This window comes from Zootoca vivipara, chromosome 15 (assembly GCF_965207765.1).
Source record: "Zootoca vivipara chromosome 15, rZooViv2.hap1.1, whole genome shotgun sequence".
NCBI lineage: Eukaryota > Metazoa > Chordata > Lepidosauria > Squamata > Lacertidae > Zootoca > Zootoca vivipara.
The window spans coordinates 15085059-15103638 of record NC_142598.1 but is presented as its reverse complement, the minus strand read 5'-3'; the positions used below and the strand labels follow the sequence as shown (position 1 = coordinate 15103638).

Genomic DNA, 18580 nt, shown 5'->3' with positions numbered 1-18580 from the left:
TATTGAAATGTTTAAATGTTTTTCCTTGAATCTTCGTGCCACACTCGCCACCCTCTCACCTTGCCACACCATTGTGGCACACCCTTTGAGAACCACCGGTCTAACTCCTTAAGTTACAATGTCCATTTTGTGCCCCGTTATTTCCCATGCCCCAGATTTCCAGTTATGCCATGTTTAATGTGAAATCGATAAATGTCAGTATTCTAATACAGCTCTCAAAGCTGCTAAGATTCAGTGATGACCAAACTTGGCCCTCCAGCTGTTTGGGACTACAGTTCCCATCATCCCTGACCACTGGTCCTGTTAGCTAGGGATGATGGGAGTTGTAGTCCCAAAACAGCTGGAGGGCCAAATTTGGCCATCACTGAGCTAAGTTAACTGTTATTCCTGAGGACACGGGCATAGCAAGGGAGTGCTGTGCACCGGGTGACACTGGGGGGAGAGGGTGACAGGTCGGCGTGCCCCTCCACCGATGATAGCCGCACTGCTGCCTCGGAGCATTATGTCCTTTAGTTTTACGGTGCTCTTGAAGAGCGCGGCCCCGCCCACCACAGCCCCACTCTATTGAGTGACATGTGAAGCAGCCAATGGAGCAGTCAACATTTCACCATTGCTCTTGGGAGGGGCGAGGCAAGGCTCCGTTGGCTGCTTCACCTGCCATGAGTGGCAGGCAGGGCCGCGCACGGAGCTTGCCACTCTAGTTGTTGCTGTCTCTATTTCTCCTCCAGAAGGGGAAGGAGCAGGAGGCGGGGAGAGCCATCTCTAACTGGCCAGGATGATGGTGAAAAGAAATACCGTATATTCCGGCGTATAAGACGACCCCCAACTTTTCCAGTTAAAATATAGAGTTTGGGATACACACACTGTATAAGAAATACGACCCGGCGTATAAGACGACCCCCGAATTTTGAGAAGGTTTTCCTGGGTTAAAAAGTAGTCTTGTACACAGGAATATACCGTACTGCTGCTGCCGCCACCCCATTCATATGCTCCCCTCTCGCGCACTTTGTGCAAAGTGCTTTTAGGCTTGGCGGCTGTTGTTTTTAAGCGCCCGTCATGGGGCCCGGGGGAGGGGAGCATATGAATGGGGCAGCGGCAGCAGTATTTCTTTTCACCAACATCCTGGCCGGTTAGAGACTGCTCTCCCTGCCTCCTGCTCCTTCCCCTTTCAGATGAGAAGCACAGAGAGAGGCAACATGCGCTTAAAAACAACAGCCACCAAACCTAAAAGCACTTTGCACAAGGCATTCTGCTGGGGTCTCCTGGTCTGTTTCGTTAAAAAAAAGAAAGCGCTCACTTTAAGAAACTGAGTATATCCATCCCTAGTCCTGGATAATCCTTGGGATGGGAAGGTATTTCTTGCCATTGAGAGCTGCGCCAGCCACTGCTGCTGCCTTCTCTGTCTGCTCCTCAAGGTGAGAGCCGGCCAGTTATTTCTTTCAGGCAGCCCCACTTCCATGATCGGTGGAAGTTTTGCGGCGCCAACCCTCTCCTTAAAAAAAGTCAACAACTTTGACTTTGACTTTGCTACGCCTCTGTGAGGACAAGAAGGTTAATAAATGGCAAGCAGGAAGAGGTACATGAAAAATAGTCAAGCATAAAGGGATGGACTGCAGTCTGTTTTCAAACTAATTCATTCTGCATTTCCATAACACTTACATCGCTTAGTAAATTTATGAGTGGCTGATTCTCCTCTATTGTGTTAGATACTGCCCATGAACAAAGGCTGCCTCTTCGTCGATGAAAATTGTTGTGCAGTTTACTCTCCAGAGGCATTTGAAAAAAGTGGAAGTGATCTTGTATCCAGTTTTGAGGAGCAGCAGGCAGGGAAATATGTTATGAAACACAACTCCAGTATTGCCTGTGAGGTGACAGACCATGCAGGAAACATTTTTAAGGTAAAATATTAGAGTTTGTTCTGGAGTTCATTGTGTGGATTTGTATTACAAGGTTTGGTTTTAAATTGGATTGTAATTATTTGAAATAAATATAGTTAATCATTTGGCTTTTAATTTATTAATATAAATTTAAATAGCCACCAGCTAGTTTGCTTCCAGCTCCTCCTCTGACATGACTCTGAGAAGAACATTGGAAGCACTTGCCTCTCTTTTCAACTGATTGCGCTTTGCGCTTTGTTCAAAGCCAGAAATTCTAGTCAGTGCCAACTGTGGTTTATGTTTGTGTGTTTGCTTGTTTGCTTGTTTTTAAATCAATCTCATTTATTGGCTTCGTATACATGGATGAGAACACAACACAGTTAACGAAACATAGTTGGAGATACTTTAGGATAAAACTGTCCAGACATCATGAGGTACAAAGATGGCTCTTAGGACCTACGGTGATGTCATCACTCAAAAATCTTGCCACGTTCTTCACAATATCATTACTACAATTGTTGAGCAGATAAGAAGTGCAGCTGGGATGAACAGATTCCCTTTGTTAAAGAAGAAACGGGTGATAGCCAGAGCTAGAGTATCCGCTCCCTTTTAAGCTTTACAATGGTATTTCCAGGAAGTGTTATATTGGAAGTGGACACCTAGGACTAGGAAAGTTTTTAACCTGTTCCAACGGGTTTCCACTGATCTCTCACCTATGAGGCTTCCAAGATCTTGAGAAAACAAGCGCTTTAGATTTTGTGACGTTCTGTGGTTTATGTATTTATGTATTTCTTCTAGATATGTGAGATTATATGCATGAGTAAAGAAAATTTGCATGTTTTTAATTTCTTACATTTTTGTTCCTTCTATCCCTTTCTTCAAGGAAAGCATTCGTGTTAATCTTCCCCCACCTTTCCCAATGCTATCCTCACAATAATTCCTGTTATGCTGCCAGTGACTAGTCTTAGGTTTACACAGGGGGCCATGGGCGTACCCAGGATAAAAATTAGGGGGGGCAAGGGGCGGGGGGAGGGGCCACAGTGGGAATGTGGGCGGGGCTACGTTGCCTGTGCCTCCCTGGTCTTCCGAGGAGGCGGCCCCAGGCTCCCGGCGCGAAGCCCCAGAGGTGCGCGGGGAACGCAAGCCTGTGGCTGCCTCCTCGGTCTTCTGAGGAGGCGGCCCCAGGCTCCCGGCGCGAAGCCCCAGAGGTGCGCGCGGAACACGAGCCTGTGGCTGCCTCCTCCGCGTCTCCCCGGTCTTCCGAGAAGGCGGCCCCAGGCTCCCGCTCCCGGAGCGAAGCCCCAGAGGTGCGCGGGGAACGCGAGCCTGTGGGTGCCTCCTCCGCGTCTCCCTGGTCTTCCTATGGCTGCCTCCTCCGCTTACGCTCCCCACTCCTGCTTAGCGCTCCTCTGCTTACGCTCCCCGCGCGCCTCTGGAGCTTCGCGCTGGGAGCGGGAGCCTGGGGCTGCCGCGCCTGCGCCCCTCAGCCTTTTGCTTCTAGGGGGGGCAATTGCCCCCTCCTGCCCCCCTGCCTACGCCCATGCAGGGGGCTTCATAGCTGAGCTGAGATTTGATGCCTGCATCTGTTATCAAAAGCCAGTGCTGGACATCGGAAGGCAGCCCTGTTTAGGGAAGCTTTTAATGTTTAATAAATTATTGTATTTTAATACTTCCGTTGGAAGCCGCCCAGAGTGGCTGGGGAAACCCAGCCAGATGGGCGGGGTATAAATAATAATAATAATATATTATTATTATTATTATTATTATTATTATTATTATTATTATTATTATTATTGCCATTACACTGGCTTGGCCTATGGCAAAGAGCCACAGTGAAGTGGTTATGTGAGAAGAGTAGCATTAGAACAAGAGGAGACTCCTTGTGGGGAGATGCTTGAATCATGCCACATGTAATGGAACACACAACTCCGGGAACAGGCTGATCAGGCAGAAGTGTAGACACACACATTACAACACAGCTAGCTAGTGACATTTGGAGAAGGAGAAGGTCTCCTGGGGATGTAACACAAGGCCATCTCTGCTCCCTCTCTGTTTGCATTTTATACCTCTTTTTTAGGGCTCCTGTATAAGCCATGCCAGATTATCTGGTGAAAGCGAGAGAAAGATGAGAATGATGTCACCACTTCAAATGAAGCAATTAGTGGCTTTAAAGTACCCTGTTTCTCATATTTTAAGACATACCCATAAAATAAGCCATAGCAGGATTTTTAAGCATTCAAGGAATATAAGCCATACCCTGAAAATAAGACATAGTGATAGGTGCAGCAGCAATGCCGGCCGCGGCAGGAGGAGGAGGAAAAAATTAAGACATCCCTTGAAAATAAGCCATAGTGTGTTTTTTTGAGGAAAAAATGAATATAAGACATGTCTTATAATATGAGAAACACGGTAGAGTTGAGCAAAATGTTCATGAAAACATATGTTCAGCAGATGTCCCTCTTTCTTTCTTTCTTTCTTTCTTTCTTTCTTTCTTTCTTTCTTTCTTTCTTTCTTTCTTTCTTTCTTTCTCTCTCTCTCTCTCCCTGCCTGCCTGCCTGCCTGCCTGCCTGCCTGCCTGCCTGCCTGCCTGCCTGCCTGCCTGCCTGCCTGCCTGCCTGCATTGGTTTTGTGCAACTGGTCTCAGTTGAACACTTTTGCCCCTGTTTGAAGATCACCCCAAAATATTACCCAAGGGATGATGGGGGGCGGGGCTTAAAGCATTACAGAAGTGTTTGAAAAACACCATCATTGCCCTTCAACAACTCAGTCTTTTAGTCAAATGATCCCAGCCCTTTAAATTTAAATAGATGATTGTAACAGGTGAGGCTTTAGCGGAAGAGACAAGACTTGCATGCAATGAAAAAGGTAGTTCCTCCCTACAGCTTCAGGTGAAAATAACCTCTGTATGCATAATGCCAAAGATATGGGTACCCAGAACAATAGTTACGGACAGGTGACTTTGCTTTTTATTGCAGGTCATGGCTGATGGCAGCACCTCCGAATTCATTGCTAACACTGATGCTGATGGAAAGGAATCAGAGATCGCAGAAATTAAATTGCCAGTCGTATATGGGGAACATGCACCCAGGTATGAAATCAATAAATGTTGCCCAATATGTCATTTATAGGGCCAGGTGCCAGATTTTAACTATTGCTTCTTCTTCTTTTTTGGTCTTTCAGATAAATGGCCTATTTACACATATATACCGTTTTCCCTTTTTTAATACGTAGTCATAAAGTAAGCCATGGCAGGGTTTTTAAGCATTTGAGAAATATAAGACATACCCCGAAAATAAGCCATACTTCCGCGCCGCGGAAACCAACCCCCACAGGCACCTCCACTCACAGAGTCACTCCATGCGGCCGGCACTGCAGGAGCGCGATCAGCTGTGAAGCGGCGCTCCAAGAGCTCTGCTTAACAGCTGATCACGCTCCTACCTTGCTGGCTGCATCCCCGCGCTCCGCCTTCTCGTCCACAGCCGTCCCTGCCGCTTCCGTGCTTGCCGCCACCGCTGGGCTCACTGCTTCTTCCTTGCCTGGCCCGGCAAAGGAGCTTGGAGCGCCCTGCAGCGGCGGGCGGAGCGCCTGAGCCAGAAGCCTCCGCCTGGCCCGGCCAAGGACGCCTGCCGCCCCGCCACCCGGAACCAGTGCCTGCTGCAGCGCCGAGCACTCAAGAGAGCCCAGCAGTGCCATGAGCCGTAAAAACCATACCGGTAATAAAAAAAAATAAGACATCCCACCGAAAGAAAGCCACCCTGTGTTTTTTTTTTAGGAAAAAAAGTTATAAGACGGTGTCTTAAAAAGGGGGAAACACGGGTACAACCTAAGCCAACAATTTTAACTATTGCTTGATGTTTCCTTGGTTCTCTTTTATTCCTCACCACATTTGTTGTGCATATCTGCCCCTCCTTTGTTGTTCTACATCAGGCATCCCCAAACTTCGGCCCTCCAGATGTTTTGGACTACAATTCCCATCATCCCTGACCACTGGTCCTGTTAGCTAGGGATCATGGGAGTTGTAAGCCAAAACATCTGGAGGGCCGCAGTTTGGGGATGCCTGTTCTACATTGTGATGATCCAAGGTTTTTTTTAAAAGCAATGCATATGAAGTGACTGAGTCAATCTTGCATGGTTTGGAGGGAAATTTATAGTAGCCCAGTTTTGACTTTTCATTGATTCTTCTACTGTTCTGCTTTTGTTCATTATATACTTTGCTTGAACTTGAACTGACCAGATGTGTGGGGTTGATGATTTAGATTCTTCATTGTGTATGCTGACGGCTCAGGGACTGAACTCCTCCGTACCAGGGATGCGGAGGAATACCTGACCAATGCTTATGGTGATCCAGTTACAGCAGTTGTACAAGAGCCAATACAAGAATGCCCAGGTAGGAACACAGTCGTCCATTCAGATCAGTCTTGTTTTGATGATGATGATGATAAATTTTGTATTTATACCCCGCCCATCTGGCTGGATTTCCCCAGCCACTCTGGGCGGCTCCCAACTGAATATTAAAAACATGATGAAACATCAAACATAAAAACTTCCCTTAACAGGATTGCTTTCAGATGTCTTCTAAAAGCCGGATAGTTGTTTATTTACTTGACATCTGATGGGAGGGCATTGCAAAGGGAGGGCACCACTACTGAGAAGGCCCTCTGCCTGGTTCCCTGTAACTTTGCTTCTTCCAATGAGGGAACTGCCTGAAGGCCCTCGGAGCTGGACCTCAGTGTCTGGGCTGAACGATAGGGGTGGAGACGCTCCTTCAGGTATACTGGGCTGAGGCTGTTTAGGGCTTTAAAGGTCAACGCCAACACTTTGAATTGTGGTCGGAAACGTACTGGGAGCCAGTGAAGATTCTTTAGGAATGGTGTTAAATAAAAAACATGCTTTGGGTGTTTTGTTTTGTTCTGTTTTGTTTTAAATTTATTATTATTATTATTATTATTATTATTATTATTATTTTCTATTATTACATAAATCACATATCCATAACATTCATATTACACATTCCCTCTTCTCTCCCTCCTGGGCCTTCCCCAACATCCCCTTCTGATTTATTTTCCCTTGTTCCATATTGCTGTTTCTAAAAAGTACACTATATTCTTCCTTTATCTTCTACATATTTTGTTAATGAAGATATGAGTGTTTCTTTAAATCCTGTCACCAAGTCAGTAGTTTTCCTTTGCTTCTGCAAGTATACTATAAATGGCAAGGGAGACACCTTGATCATGCTTTGGATGTTTTTGCACAGGAGAGCATGTCCAGCTAGGTTTTAAATACAGTAATACCTTGGTTTTCAAACTGTTTCGGGATTCGAACGGACTCCCGGAATGGATAAAGTTTTACAACCAAGGTCCCACTCTCTATATAAGCACATTTTCCCCCATCTGTTTATCAGTAATGGGAAAGACTTCCCCTTTTCTTCAAATACTTGGTGACATATTTTTAAGGCTGTTTGAATTTCATCTTACAGGTGAAGTTTCCTGCAGGAGTCTCGGGGGTCTGCAGGAAATTAATCAAATTTTATTTACACACTCCCCACCCCCACCCCAGTTATAGTTGTGAATGGCAGCATTGGTGTGGGAGCTACCCCGATAATCCCTAGTTTTGGCAAAGTGGGCTTTTCCTTCTGCCTAATAATCTGATTATCTGCAGCACATTTTCTTTGCATTGCAATCATGCCAATCCTCGTAAATTGTGCACCCTGGAATGTAATCCTGCTCTTTTTGTGGTGGGGTGGGGGCAGGTGTCATAATGCATCAACACAGCTGCCTTCACGTTTGTACTTTTTTAGGCCATGTGGCCAGGGGCGTAGGGAGACGGCGCGGCACCCGGGGTGGCAAATTGCCATGCACCCGGGGGCGCAAAGTAGCGATGCATGCGTGTTACGTAGTGCCGGATTCAGCACGTGTGCAGTCAGCACGGGGTCACGGTGACGTCACCGTGACCCCGTGTTGACTGCGCATGTGCTAGATCTGGCGCTTGCGCAGTCCGATTGGGGTGTCGCTGGCGTGCAGCAGCTCCACGGTGTTCCGCACACACTCGGCACCCCTTAATGGGCCACCGTGCACGAGCGGCGCTCCGTGGAGCCGCCGCACGTCAGCGGCACCCCGATCAGACTGTGCATTTGCGGGTGGAGGCGAGGGACGGGCCAGGGCCGAGTGTCTGCCACCCCCCCCCCAGGGCGTCACTCAGGGCGGACCGCCCCCGCTTGCTCCGCCCCTGCATGTGGCTAAGGGAGCTGCCATGATGATTTCCTGCATTTCAAAATGTACCACCATGCCGCTTCCTGGAGTACTCAAACTAGAACAAACTTAGTTGGTCTCTAAGGTGCTGCTGGACATTTTTTTAAATATTTTTATATATATTTCGACTGCATCAGACCAACACGGCAACCTCCATGAATCTTTCCAGATATAGAATGACTAGTGATTTTCCCTGGGTTTCCTATTTGTCTTTCAAACCAGGAATCCTAAGCATTACCGTACTTCGCCCTTTGAGTGAAGCTTCTCGGTGGGTGATGAAGAGAGATTCATCCACTATCATCCCTTATAATCTCCAATCAAGGGCCTGGGAAAATTTCCCACCAGTTGAGGTATGCAGCATTCAGAATTGCTTCCTTCAGTACTTGATTGTGATATTACCATAGGTGCCAACTCCCAGAAATCCGGGATCTGCACCGGAAGTCGCGCTGTGGCCATTTTGGAACTGGGCAGAGCAGCACCGGAAGTTGCTTCTGCGCATGCTCTGCAAGTATCCACTTCTACCAGCCAAGGAAATGATTAGGAGAGTATGCTGGTGACGTCACTGTGACAGCTTTCCTCAAATTTTCAGCTGCTGTATGCTGTCCCTTATATTTTGGCCTTTTAGTAGACTTTGGACTTTGCTTCATTAAGGTAATTTCCCCAGCAATCCTTTGGGGTGTGAGGAGAGAAGAAAAGAAAAGAGATGTAGATTAATTCTGCTGCTCCAGAGAAGCGGACACGGAGCAATGGATTCAAACTTCAAGAAAGAAGATTCCACCTCAACATTAGGAAGAACTTCCTGACAGTAAGAGCTGTTCGGCAGTGGAATTTGCTGCCAAGGAGTGTGGTGGAGTCTCCTTCTTTGGAGGTCTTTAAGCAGAGGCTTGACAGGCATATGTCAAGAATGCTTTGATGGTGTTTCCTGCTTGGCAGGGGGTTGGACTGGATGGCCCTTGAGGTCTCTTCCAACTCTATGATTCTATGAAACATTTGTGACCCAGAAAACACCCTCATTTTAATATGTCGATTTAGGCATCTAAAAATCGACTCTTGCTACATCTCTGAAGGATGAAAGTCCCACTAAAATGCATAACAATGCATAACAGGTAAAATCTTGATTTTTCTCTTTGTCATTTGGATTCAGAGGAAGACTCCAGGCCCTCCATTTGGAATGAACGCTTGGAAAGGCCTGTGCATAGAATTCAAGCAGTTGGCAGGTTCTCCTGCACCTATACAGAAATGTCCAAATGTACTCCAAATCCGCCGGTTGATCCAGTATTCACCAGTCACTGATGAGCTCAGACACAAATTGCAGCTTTCTGTGAAGGTAAGGCAAACCCTGTGAAGATCTAGTGAAGCAAACTCACAGATGATCTGTTAAGCTTTCAATAGTACATATATTAAAAAAAAAACCCTGAATGCTCAGAGAAGCTTGAATTTCAATGATGTCCAAGAAATTCCCAGAAGTTCTACTTGATGGCTTAGAACCAACGAGCAAGTCAAGATTGGAAGGCAAATCAGGAAGCAGAATTAAAGAACAAGTCAGGAGTCAGGACTGAAAATCCAGGCAGGATCAGATGGCAAACCAGGAGGCATAGCTGCCAAGTTTTCCCTTTTCTCACGAGGAAGCCTATTCAGCATAAGGGAAAATCCCTTTAAAAAAGGGATAACTTGGCAGCTATGCCAGGAGGTAGGCTTGATAAATGATCCAGAAGAAAAGAAAAGAACTAAGAATACAGTACTGCACCAGAGCTCAGGAAAACCTCTCGTTTAATCAAGGTTCATATGGAAAACAAAGTCCTTTATATTCCTTTCCCCCAATGATCCAGTGGTCATTCTGAGTAGGCTTGCCAAGGAGTGTGGTGGAGTCTCCTTCTTTGGAGGTCTTTAAGCGGAGGCTTGACAGCCATCTGTCAGGAATGCTTTGATGGTGCTTCCTGCTTGGCAGGCGGTTGGACTGGATGGCTCTTGTGGTCTCTTCCAACTCTATGATTCTATGATTCTATGTGTGTTCCGTACCAGTAACTGTCTCAGAACAGCTTTGAACAGAAATAGTGTGGAATATGCAGGCAGCAGAAGTACCTCATTCTGTTTATCTTTATCTCTATATCTTACAAAATAGATTTTTTTTCTGTCTCCCTCCCCTTGGGGATGCAAAATCTTTCCATATCAATGTAGAAGGAGCAGGCATATTTCCCCGTGAAATTTTATTTCAGACAATAGAGAAGTGTGAAGGAACCAGAAATTGAAGGTCCCGTATGCCCTCAAAACACTGCCACACTTGAAGCGACTCTCAAAACCCACCTTTTAGCTCACAGAGGTCTGATTTCTAATAAAATAAAATAAATTATAGTAATTTGACAAAAATGCATACACAGAACCAACTGTTAGTTTTCACTTTCACTGCAGCTTACTCTAATGAACATTTTTAATAGAAAGTTTATTTTTCCTGTTTCTTCTCCACTGCTCTGTTTTTAAGGAGTACATTGAAAAAATCATGAAGGAAGAAGAAGAAATGGAAGAGATGTCTATTAAAGATCCACGAATGGAAGAAGAGAAGGAAAATGCTGCTGACCTTCTCAAGCTAGTTATGGTAAGGACTGCATGTTTCATTGTTCCCTTAAATTCAGGCTCCCTTAAATTCCCTTTCTAAGAGAAGGGAGAGTGGCAGTGCCTTCATTACAGCAGTGGCTCATTTCTGCATTTCCCCAAACCTTGGGGTCTGTTTTCTCCTTCCCTTACATTCTCCTATTTCTTCCCCTTTGTAGCGATCCATTGTTAACCATTACTTCTGAACCAGAAAACTCTGGGTTTGCACTTCATTCACTTCATTGTCTCATAACGGGAACCTTTTCTCTGCCCAGTTCCACTCTGTTCACAGCTGGAACCAGAGACTTAAATGGAACTTCTTTGAACTCTTTTCTTTGATAGCAAGGCACAGAAATAAAATACAGAAACAGAAGAGTGGGTGTTGAGTAAATGGCGGAGCGGTCAAAATGAGATTCTGTTCCTGACAGCCATTGCAAGTAACAGGTGAAGCTATCTAAGTGTGCCGTAGCAAAAGCAGCTTTTCATTCCCTGCTCCCTCACCAGGAAATGGCTCCAAAGTAGGAGGCGATGCTTGCTGAACGCTAGGCATAAATTCATGGTAACATCTGATTGCCGGTTCCTGATATTTCTATCCTGGTCTCTCACAATAGTCATCTTCTTTCAGACTCACATATTGACTGCAGGAATGACACAGACCACTGTATCGCCAATGCCTTTGGTGGCTGTTTGTTAAATCTTTGGTGTGGCTGAAATGCCTTGGAAAATATGTGTTTCGAACTACACAACTCAAGCTATGTTTGTTCATTGCAGTCTTTCCCTAACCTTGAAGAACCTTCAGAAGAGCAATGCAGCAGAGGTAAGAATGAGAAAACTTGCTTTGCTCTTTAAAAATCACTAGTGAGTCTTGCATGCAATACTTCTCTTCATCTGCCACAAATATTCTGTTAGCTTTTTATTTTTATCATTACATTTTGGGGCCAGTAGGGAAATCTTGTTGCTGGTGCTTATATCTGTTAAAGAACTGCTGGCGAAGAGAATTGCCAGTGAAAATGGCTGCTGGATGTAAAGCTTCTCTTCCACCAACCCTTATTGCCAACTTCCCTCCCTCCTTCTTATAGGCCATGCGTGGAGAGGTGCCAGCATTTTAAAGGTCTCTCATTTACACTTCTCCTCATAAAAAAGTGGTTCTGCAGCTCACGATCAGGAAAAATAAAGTTCTCGTGCCACAAAGCTCTTTGGCGTTCTTGCTGCAAAAGATTAATAGTTACCCCTCTGGAAATTTCTTAACTTTGAAAACGGAAACACGGGGGAAGTAATTAATTCACAAATATCTATTGACGGCTGAAATATGCATGTATACTGTGCTCCATGATATACATAAAAATGCATATATAGTATATGTCTGCATTGGTGGACAATGAAGCAGAAGAAAGACCTGTATAAAATAAGGTGATAGCAGCAGAACAGAAGACAACACAGGTATGTGAATGTCAGAACAGATTGAGACATGTTGGTTCATTGCTTTCTCTTGTGGCTTTACAGCTCATATTGCTGATATATATGAGCAGGCAGTGGCTTCACACTCACACCATCCATCAAGGGAGTCACTTGCAAAGAAAACAGAAGAATATTGGCAGAGGTTCCGGTAAGAGTTCAGTATAATAAGATGTTGTCATGAATGCACAACCATGACTTATTCATTACCTGTAAGGTGTGTGGTGTTGTAATTAGCCTGATCTGGACCACTAGACAATTATGCTAACATAATTGTTGTCGCAGATTCAGCCGTCTTCTCTAGCTAGGCCCTAAATCACAAGCTCCGATGGTGTGTGTTTTACGTTAAAGTAAAAAAGTGCTCCTAAGGATATTGGGAGTGAATTATTTATTCACAGGCATTATTACAGGCCAGTTGCCAATTGCAGGAATCTTTACAAGTGAAGGTAACATTGTTAAAGATTTCATATATTGTATTACTTCATTGCATAAGATGTCAATGTCGTATTTCAAAAATAATATTTGGTGAACTTCTTCATTTCTTCTCATACAGCCAGGAAGAGAAACAGGATGTATCTTTCTGGCAGGTCAAGCTTGCGCAGACCAGGTAACAGTGCTGCTAGTTTAAGGGTAGGATTCAGAAGTTCCTAAGTGGAAGCTGGGGTGGGGTGCAGGGGGAGAAAGAAATGTGGCTGAGTCTGTAGATTTTGGAAACCCCTGCTGCCTTGCGGGATATCTTCGGGAGAAGAAAGGGTTAAGGAATAAACCCTACACAAATCCGGCAAGTCCCTAAGGTGCCTCCTTCCGGCAACTCCTGCAGCTACGCTGGTCCCAGATGTACCATATTGGCCCAAATATAACCCACACTTTCCGCCCCCCAAATTCTGACCATGAAAAGTTAAAGTGTGGCTTATATTCGTGACCTTACGGTAAGCAGCAAGGAACGTGGGGCAAACAGCACCAGGATATAAGCCGGCAACACAGCACAGCTCTTCCCCCCTCCCCCAAAGTATGCAGCCAGGAGCAGCAAGGAAGGGAGCGGCTTATATTTGGGTATTTTTTCTTTTTTTCCTTCCCTCCCCCCAATTTTAAAGCTGCGGCTTATATTCAGGTGTGGCTTATATTCGGGCCAATACGGTATTCCTCTGCTATCCTTTGGACCACATGAGTGAGGCCAAGAGCAGGGTCTTGTTGTCTGGGCAGCTCAGGACCTCCATATGGACTGCCTAGGCTTGCACCCCGGGGAGGTCACTTTGGTGCTACTAATGCAGCCATTTGACTTCCCCCCAGAGGTGTACTCCATTGTCTCTCGACAAAGGAAGGAAGGAAGGAAGGAAGGGTGGTTTTTCTCCTGTCCTGATGGGGCAAATTTGCCCAGTTTTTCATTTGTTAACGTTCTAGACTTAACTATGGGCAATCCATAATTCCTGGTTATAAAGCAGTGTAAAATCATCATAGTGCTGTGGATTTCTTCTTTTCCTTCCAATTAGGCAGGAAATTGAGGATGGAAAGGAATGTCTTATGAAGATAAGGAACAAAGTCATCCCCCCCTATTTCAGTTCAGAATTTGGCATGGAATTTCTGAATAAGGAGGTAATTGGGCTGTGAAAGTTCAGCAGAGTTGGGTTAAAACAAACACCTCATTTACGCTGTACTGGGCTACTGACAACCTGCTCCTGATAACTTTGCCCTTCTCACTGCTCAGACTTATGGAACTGTGTGTACGGCACTAGTGGACATAAATTTGTTACTCATATTTTGACTACTTTTGTTAGAAAGTTAATTTCCTCCTCCGTTTTTTTCTTTAAAGCTTCCTGATGTTGAAAGTCTTTCAAAAAAGCTCCCTCCATTCTCAAAGAAAGGAAAGAAGGGACCATTGCTGGATACAATTACAGAAACGGGTGAAAGCAATCTAGGTAATGCTGCAATACGAAATGGTCCTCTCTTGAATTTGTGAGTGCTGGGTCCCCATTTGCCTTTACATCCTGCATAGTTGGACATGGTGGTAGTGCTTGCAAGTTGCACAGCATTTTCTCATGCTCCTTGTGTGCTGCTGTAAAGCACAACAGGGCACATAAGTAGCATCACAGAAAGAGGCCAGTTCCTTCCCCCACCCCACCCCTTCCAGGACAGCTTCACACATTTGGCCTAGATAGCTCAGTTGGTTGGAGCGTGGTACTGATAACACCAAGGTTGCAGGTTCGATCCCCATACGGAACAGCTTGACATTCTTGCATTGCTGCGTATTTCTGCATTTCAGGCAGTTGGACTAGATCAGTGTTTTCCAAAGTGTGTGCCGTGAGACGCTAGTGTGTCGGCTGCAGTATGTACCGTGTTTTCCCCTTTTTAATACGTAGTCAGAAAGTAAGCCATGGCAGCATTTTTTAGCTTTAGTGAAATATAAGACACCCCCCGAAAATAAGGCATACCTCCATGCCGTGTAGAATGAGACCGCCGAGCGCCCCAGCCAGCCAGCGGGACCCAGCCAGCCAGAGGGGTCTGGAACCGGCTGCTGCTGCTGCAGCAGCAAGCGCACGGAGCGCCCAAGCCAGCAGCCTGGCCTCTCTTTTTTTTGCCTGCCCGAGGCGACCTGCCGCCCTGCCACCGGAACCAGCAGCTGCAGAGCAGAGCGCTCCGCAGTGCCGGGCGGAGCGCAGCGATCTGGCCTCTCTTTTTTTTCTTTTTTGCCTGCCGCCCCGCCACTGGAACCGGCAGCTACAGAGCGAAGCGCTCCGCAGCGCCGAGTGCTTGGAACGCCCTGCAGCGCCGGGCGGAGCACAGCGGCCTGGCCTCTTTAAAAAAAATTTGCCTGCCGCCCCGCCACCAGCAGCTGCAGAGCAGAGCGCTCCGCAGCGCCGAGCGCTCGGAATGCCCTGCAGCAGCCTGGCCTCTTTTTTTTCTTTTTTGCCTGCCGCCCCGCCACCGGAACCGGCAGCTGCAGAGAGGAGGGCTCCGCAGCATCGAGTGCTCGGAACGCCCTGCAGCGGCCTGGCCTCTTTTTTTTTTTTTTTTGCCTGCCGCCCCGCCACCGGAACCGGCAGCTGCAGAGAGGAGCGCCCAGCAGCGCCGGGCGGAGCGCTGAGCCAGCGGCCTGCTTCTTTGGTGTCTGGAACCGGCTGCTGCTGCAGCGCCGCACAGAGCGCCCAGGTACAAGACATCCCCTGAAAATAAGATACCGTGGGTTTTTTTGAGTAAAAAAAGAAAGACGGTGTCTTAAAAAAGGGGAAACACGGTAGGTGTGTCATGCGAATGCTCTTATAAGGGATTAGTTTAACCTCTGATTTGCTAGTAAAACTGAATTACAGTCGTACCTTGGATCCCAAACGCCCTGGAACTCAGACGTTTTGGCTCCCAAACCCGGAAGTGATTGTTCCGGTTTGCGAACCTTCTTTTGAAACCAAAACGTCTGACGGGGCTTCTGCCTTTCCTGCAGCCAATCAGAAGCCGCGATTTGGTTTTCAAACGTTTTGGAAGTCGAATGGACTTCCGGAACGGATTCCGTTTGACTTCCAAGGCACGACTGTACTGTGTTGCGAAATTATGCAAGTCTAAAAAGTGTGTCACAAACATGAAAAGTTTGCAAAGCTCTGGACTAAATGATCCTCAGGGTTCCTTCCAACTCTACAATTCTGTGATTCTATGATTTAATGAAGTTGACATTGCATCAAACATGAGCTTAAATGGAGCCCAAGAGCCATTTTAATCTCCCAGTAAAATATGATGATCTAGCAGAGCAGGGTCCATAGGAATAAGCAATGAGCCAAATGTTGCGCAGTCATTGCCCTGGATTACCATGACCAAAAGGTTCCAAATATGTAGTGGTAAGTGAGCTTCTCTCTCTGCGTCCTGTATTTTATCCTTCTCTCTTCCTGTGGAATTTCTAACTGATCAATATCCCTGCGGTCTGCTGATTTTCCCAAAGGTGCTCCTAGCTCCTACTTGCACAATCTCAAAGAGTAGCACTGGGGAGAAGGACCCTGAGTTGTCTAGCAACTCAGTTTGTGGGGCAACACATGGTGCTACCTTATCCCCAGTGCTCTTTATGAAGCTCTATGAAGCTTCATAACTCTGGGCGGCTTCCAACAGAAAAATAAAATACAGTAATCTATTAAACATTAAAAGCCTCCCTAAACAGGGCTGCCTTCAGATGTCTTCTAAAAATCTGGTAGCTGTTTTTCCCTTTGACATCTGATGGGAGGGCGTTCCACAGGGCGGGTGCCACTACCGAGAAGGCCCTCTGCCTGGTTCCCTGCAACTTGGCTTCTCGCAAGAAGGGAACCGCCAGAAGGCCCTTGGTGCTGGACTTCAGTGTCCGGGCAGAACGATGGGGGTGGAGACGCTCCTTCAGGTATACTGGGCCAAGCCCATTTGGGCTTTAAAGGTCAGCACCAACACTTTGAATTGTGCTCGGAAACGTACTGGGAGGCAATGTCTTTCAAGGTCTTAGGTTGTCTTGGCGGCCACTCCCAGTCACCAGTCTAGCTGCCGCATTCTGGATTAGTTGTAGTTTCCAGGTCATCTTCAAAGGTAGCCCCACGTAGAGCGCATTGCAGTAGTCCAAGCGAGAGATAACTAGAGCATGCAACACTCTGGCGAGACAGTCTGTGGGCAGAAAGGGTCTCACCTGCGCACCAGATAGAGCTGGTAGACAGCTACCCTGGACACAGAATTGATCTGCGCCTCCATGGACAGCTGTGAGTCCAAAACGACTCCCAGGCTGCGCACCTGGTCCTTCAGGGGCACAGTTACCCCATTCAGGACCAGGGAGTCCTCCACACCTGCCCACCTCCTGTCCCCCACAAACAGAACTTCTGTCGTGTCCAGGATTCAGCCTCAATCTGTTAGCCGCCATCCATCCTCCATCCGCCTCCAGGATCTCCCTATCCACTTCCTCTAAACCAGGCATTGTTTTATACACAGCTTAGGGGTTCTCTTGGAACCACCTGTCTCCAGCTTTGGCTGCTGTAGCAGCTGGACCCTTTCCTGAACATGGTTGGCTTGGCTATTTTGTGCTGGTAACCTCACACTTAGACTACTATAATGTGCTCTGTGTTGGACTTCACTTACAGCTGGTCTGGAGGATTCAGCAGGGGCAGAATGCCATGGCCTGGGTAGCGAGTGGTGCCCCTTATTGGGCACATATTGTCAGTTTCCATTTCTTAGTGCAGAAAGTATTGATCTGATGTGCAGAGATCTTTTCTATTCTACTTAATTCAAGAAGGTTCTGGAAGCTTCTCTGTGTGAAAGAAACAAGCAGAAGGTTCATGATGTTTGGGTTATTCCTTCAGAGAAGCTGAGTACAGCTGGTTTAAACGAGTTCTCTTACCTCTTCTGTCAAGGTCATGCTGACTATAAAAGTAAGCCCAGAAGGAGCCTGGGTTTCACTTTCTCTTTCTATCTGCTTTCCTTCTGGTGTGCTGTTCTGTATAGTTTTATGGTTTTTAAACCAGGCATCCCCAAACTTCGGCCCTCCAGATGTTTTGGCCTACAACTCCCATGATCCCTAGCTAACAGGACCAGTGATCGGGGAAGATGGGAATTGTAGTCCAAAACATCTGGAGGGCTGAGGTTTGGGGATGCCTGGTTTAGACTTATTATATGTTATTGTAAGTTTAAGTTAAGTCTGCTGCAACTGGATTTCTTATGGACTGTGCCAATCCCGAATGTATTGGATTTGTGGCCATAATGCTCATTTGCCTTCAGTAGCAGTAAAGCTCTGCTGGATGAAATATTTATTGCCGCTGGTCTGTTTTTTGAGAATCCTGCAACATGTTTGAAGTTTTTACTCTGCTAACCAGGGCCGGCTCTACGGCCAGGCTGGGTGGCGCGGGGCACCATGGCGCCGGCCCACCAGGGGGGGCGCCACGCAGCCGCACCTGCCCGCCCGCCCGTCGCGCAGCAGCGCCCTCGGTGACCGCGCTGCGCACTGAGCCTGGCTGCCCGCCCGCCCGTCGCACTAGAAAACGGGGCGGCGGAGGGATCCGTCGCACCACGTCGCCAGGGCGCCAAAGGTGCTTAAGACGACCCTGCTGCTAACTATACATTGGAATCTACTCTGGATCAATATTGAGTAGAATTCCATGACACGCATCACACCTGTGCTCAAGGGATATGCACTGCCACCAAGGGATATTGGCCACCAAGCCAGTTTTAACTTCTTAAGACTTATGTATGAATCCCTAAAAACTCTGGACCAAATTACCTGAAACACCCAATTCCCCTCCACTAATGATTGTTGTGATGGCGTGGGCTTTTTCACTCATGGCACCAATGTTATGAAATATGAGAAAATCCATCAGTATTGGTAGCCTGCCAGCTTTTGAAGCCCTGCTTACTACACAGGTAGTCCCTTTGTCTCTGGAACCGAGTGTCTTGTTTTAATTCCTGCGCTAATGTTAATGGAATTGGTTA

At 46.7% G+C, this 18580-nt stretch overlaps 1 protein-coding gene across 2 annotated transcripts in view; it reads left to right on the top strand.

Annotated features, from left to right (window-relative positions):
* The window catches only part of SPAG17 (sperm associated antigen 17), an 88092-nt gene that overhangs the window by 57691 nt on the left and 11821 nt on the right, over positions 1-18580 (top strand). For both annotated transcript variants that reach the window (XM_088658775.1, XM_060268869.2), the window contains 11 exons: positions 1707-1898; positions 4853-4965; positions 6134-6264; positions 8348-8475; positions 9270-9452; positions 10605-10718; positions 11486-11531; positions 12218-12320; positions 12723-12776; positions 13660-13762; positions 13980-14085. In XM_088658775.1, coding sequence (XP_088514901.1) covers positions 1707-1898; positions 4853-4965; positions 6134-6264; positions 8348-8475; positions 9270-9452; positions 10605-10718; positions 11486-11531; positions 12218-12320; positions 12723-12776; positions 13660-13762; positions 13980-14085 — 1273 coding nt within the window. The remainder of the gene's footprint in view (positions 1-1706; positions 1899-4852; positions 4966-6133; positions 6265-8347; positions 8476-9269; positions 9453-10604; positions 10719-11485; positions 11532-12217; positions 12321-12722; positions 12777-13659; positions 13763-13979; positions 14086-18580) is intronic.